The sequence below is a fragment of the Vollenhovia emeryi genome, unplaced genomic scaffold, assembly GCF_000949405.1.
Source record: "Vollenhovia emeryi isolate VEMERY1.0 unplaced genomic scaffold, V.emery_V1.0 DF944569.1, whole genome shotgun sequence".
In the NCBI taxonomy this organism is placed as follows: domain Eukaryota; kingdom Metazoa; phylum Arthropoda; class Insecta; order Hymenoptera; family Formicidae; genus Vollenhovia; species Vollenhovia emeryi.
Genome location: NW_011961797.1, coordinates 1 through 2,495, shown reverse-complemented (window position 1 = coordinate 2,495; position 2,495 = coordinate 1). Strand labels below are relative to the sequence as shown.

The 2,495-nt window shown below is 33.0% G+C and overlaps 1 protein-coding gene across 2 annotated transcripts; it reads left to right on the top strand.

Moving 5' to 3' along the window:
• Positions 1–1,019: 1,019 nt before the first annotated feature.
• On the top strand, positions 1,020–2,104 carry LOC105563038 (cytochrome P450 4C1-like). Of its 2 annotated transcripts, none has more exons than XM_012014309.1 (3): positions 1,020–1,213; positions 1,345–1,571; positions 1,932–2,104. In XM_012014309.1, exons 2-3 carry the CDS (start codon positions 1,409–1,411, stop codon positions 2,087–2,089), a joined length of 321 nt encoding a protein of 106 aa, XP_011869699.1. In that variant the 5' UTR covers positions 1,020–1,213; positions 1,345–1,408; the 3' UTR covers positions 2,090–2,104. The 2 variants fall into 2 exon arrangements, with proteins under 2 accessions (XP_011869699.1, XP_011869689.1); XM_012014299.1 differs by having other exon boundaries at positions 1,339–1,571.
• Positions 2,105–2,495: the final 391 nt, after the last annotated feature.

Genomic DNA, 2,495 nt, shown 5'->3' with positions numbered 1-2,495 from the left:
ATTTTAAAAGGGGAGCAATTGTGGATTCTAATGGAGCAATGGAGGAGCAATCATTTGATGCTGGTTAGAATTGCACAAAGCTATTAGAAATGTTTTCTATTGAAAATTAAAAATTTTACGTTTTTTGTTAATATTTCGAAAACTATTGATTTTAAAAGTGGAGCAATTGTGGATTCTAATGGAGCAATTCGGGAGCAATCGTTTGAGCTAGGTTTTATACGAAAATATGAACTCCCAGCGCCAACTTAATTCCGGTTATATTTGCCTAAATAAAATTGTACACCTAACTTTCTTCTGAGGCCTTCAATCTTAGTTTTTCTGATTTGACGCTATTCCCTGATGTTAAACGAATAGCATGGTGCTTTCGATTGGTACAAATAAGCCAACGTTCTTCGAAAACAGTCAGCTTACGTGCAACAGCAAGTTATATTTTATAATTTTTTGTCGTTTTTAGTCTCAAACTGACCAGCTTGCTAGCTCTTTGAGTATGTACTTTAAGCACGTTAAAGGATTTTTCATTCTGTAAAGCCAATTCGAAATGCGGTGAGCAACACTACATGTCGGTAATTCTAGTCTGCGGACTTTGCATTGCAATATCATCCACTCATGGGGCACGTAGGAGAAAAGTAAAAACACTTTTATAATGTAAATCGTACCCAAGCTATCGATTAAGCGCAGTCTCAAGTTCGTCGAATCAGCCGTTGTTGAGATCCGAGATTCTGAGGGTCCGTCAACTCGCGCACTCGCGTAAACCAGGGGTGGGCAAAATGCTGCCCGCGGGCACTCAGCCGGCGGGCATGCCCCCACTCCAATCATCGCCCCACCACGTCTCAATCATATTCGGAACTATACTTCAAGCGCGACGTTCTTTCCCACTTGCCGAAACACTGTCTCCTCACTCTTGCCCGACACGCACAGCTATTGCCCGCGGGCAGTGAAAATTGCCCAGGCCTGGTGTAAGAGAAAGTCCAAAGACCGCAATTTTAGTAGAAGTCTATACTGATCAGTCATTTGTGAGCGTTTGATATAAGTGCATTTATATAAGTGCGTTTGATATAAAAACATCGGTTCATTGTGACATCTTTTTAATAATGAAAATATTTATAACAATATAAAATCTCTCAAACAGTTAGATATTTAAATAATTTTTGGTGAATTTTTATTTATGCACAAGTACAATTCTTATTACAAAAACGGATACATTAAATTTAAGGTATTTAGTAATAAAGTATAAATAGCGTACTTCAATGTACTTGCTAATTACCAAACGCATTTAAAATATAAAGGCTGTAACTTTGTGCTGAAATAAATAATACATATATTTAATAATTTGTATAATTTGAGGATTAAAAAAGTGCAGAACGAAACGAAACTTGATTAAGGTGGCCAATTATTTCGTGAACCAACGATGTTCACTGTTATATTGCTATCACTTATCCTTATATTATGGATGTATAATTATTATGTGCAACATGGAAAAACTGGGCGATTAATCAATCTTATACCAGGACCACCAGCTCATCCGATTAGTGGGCATGTATTGAAATACATATCACAATTTAGCTCACGTGGTAAGTTAAAATTTTTGATATATTCCTTTTTTATATACATATATTACATACAAGTTAATAATTATGGTAAAATAATAAATTGATGTTTACACACGACTTTTTGAATGTAACATTTACAAACATTCCATTGTTTAATAAAGATGAACAATTATGTATATTATCGAATGTTGATTACTTTTAAGAACTATTTAAGCTTAAAACTATTTTAAAGAGAGTTAAAGTTCATTTTTAATTATTATGGTTATTTGAACAAAAGACGGTTACATTAAATATAATGGTAAAATCAATTGTATGCTTTTCGATCAATATTTATATTTCCGTGAATTTATATAATAAACGTATACATATATACATTTTTAGTGGCGCTGTGGAAGCTTCTACGTTCAGTATGTAAAGACAACTATCCTATTTTTAAATTATGGGCATTCTCTATACCCCTAGTATCCATTAGTCATCCGGATGATCTAGAGGTAATAAAATATAAAGCATTTCGTTCTGGTTTCTTTTTCTATTTTTGATATATTAGTGACAAGACGTATATTAAATTTTTATTTCTGTCTTTTCTCGAAAAATATGTCTATTTGTAAGAAACATGGTAAAGATACTTCAAACATAATTCACTACCTGAAAAGTTGTTTAACTTTCTACAGTTTCAGCAGAGTTAGAAAATAACGTATTATTTATAGCGTCATTACCGTGACTCTTATTCAGATTATTACTTTTATCAGTAACAGTAACGTTGTTACGTTTATTGGGTAACAATAACAAAGTCAACCGTACTTCTATCGTTATATCTTGAATATACAAATTCATATTGAAAACTCAGCCAAAACTCTGATTCAGAGAATTAAGATTTCTTTACGTGATTGCTTTAAACCCGGGAAAAAATGTCTATATCTAATTATATTTGAGTACATCTAACTC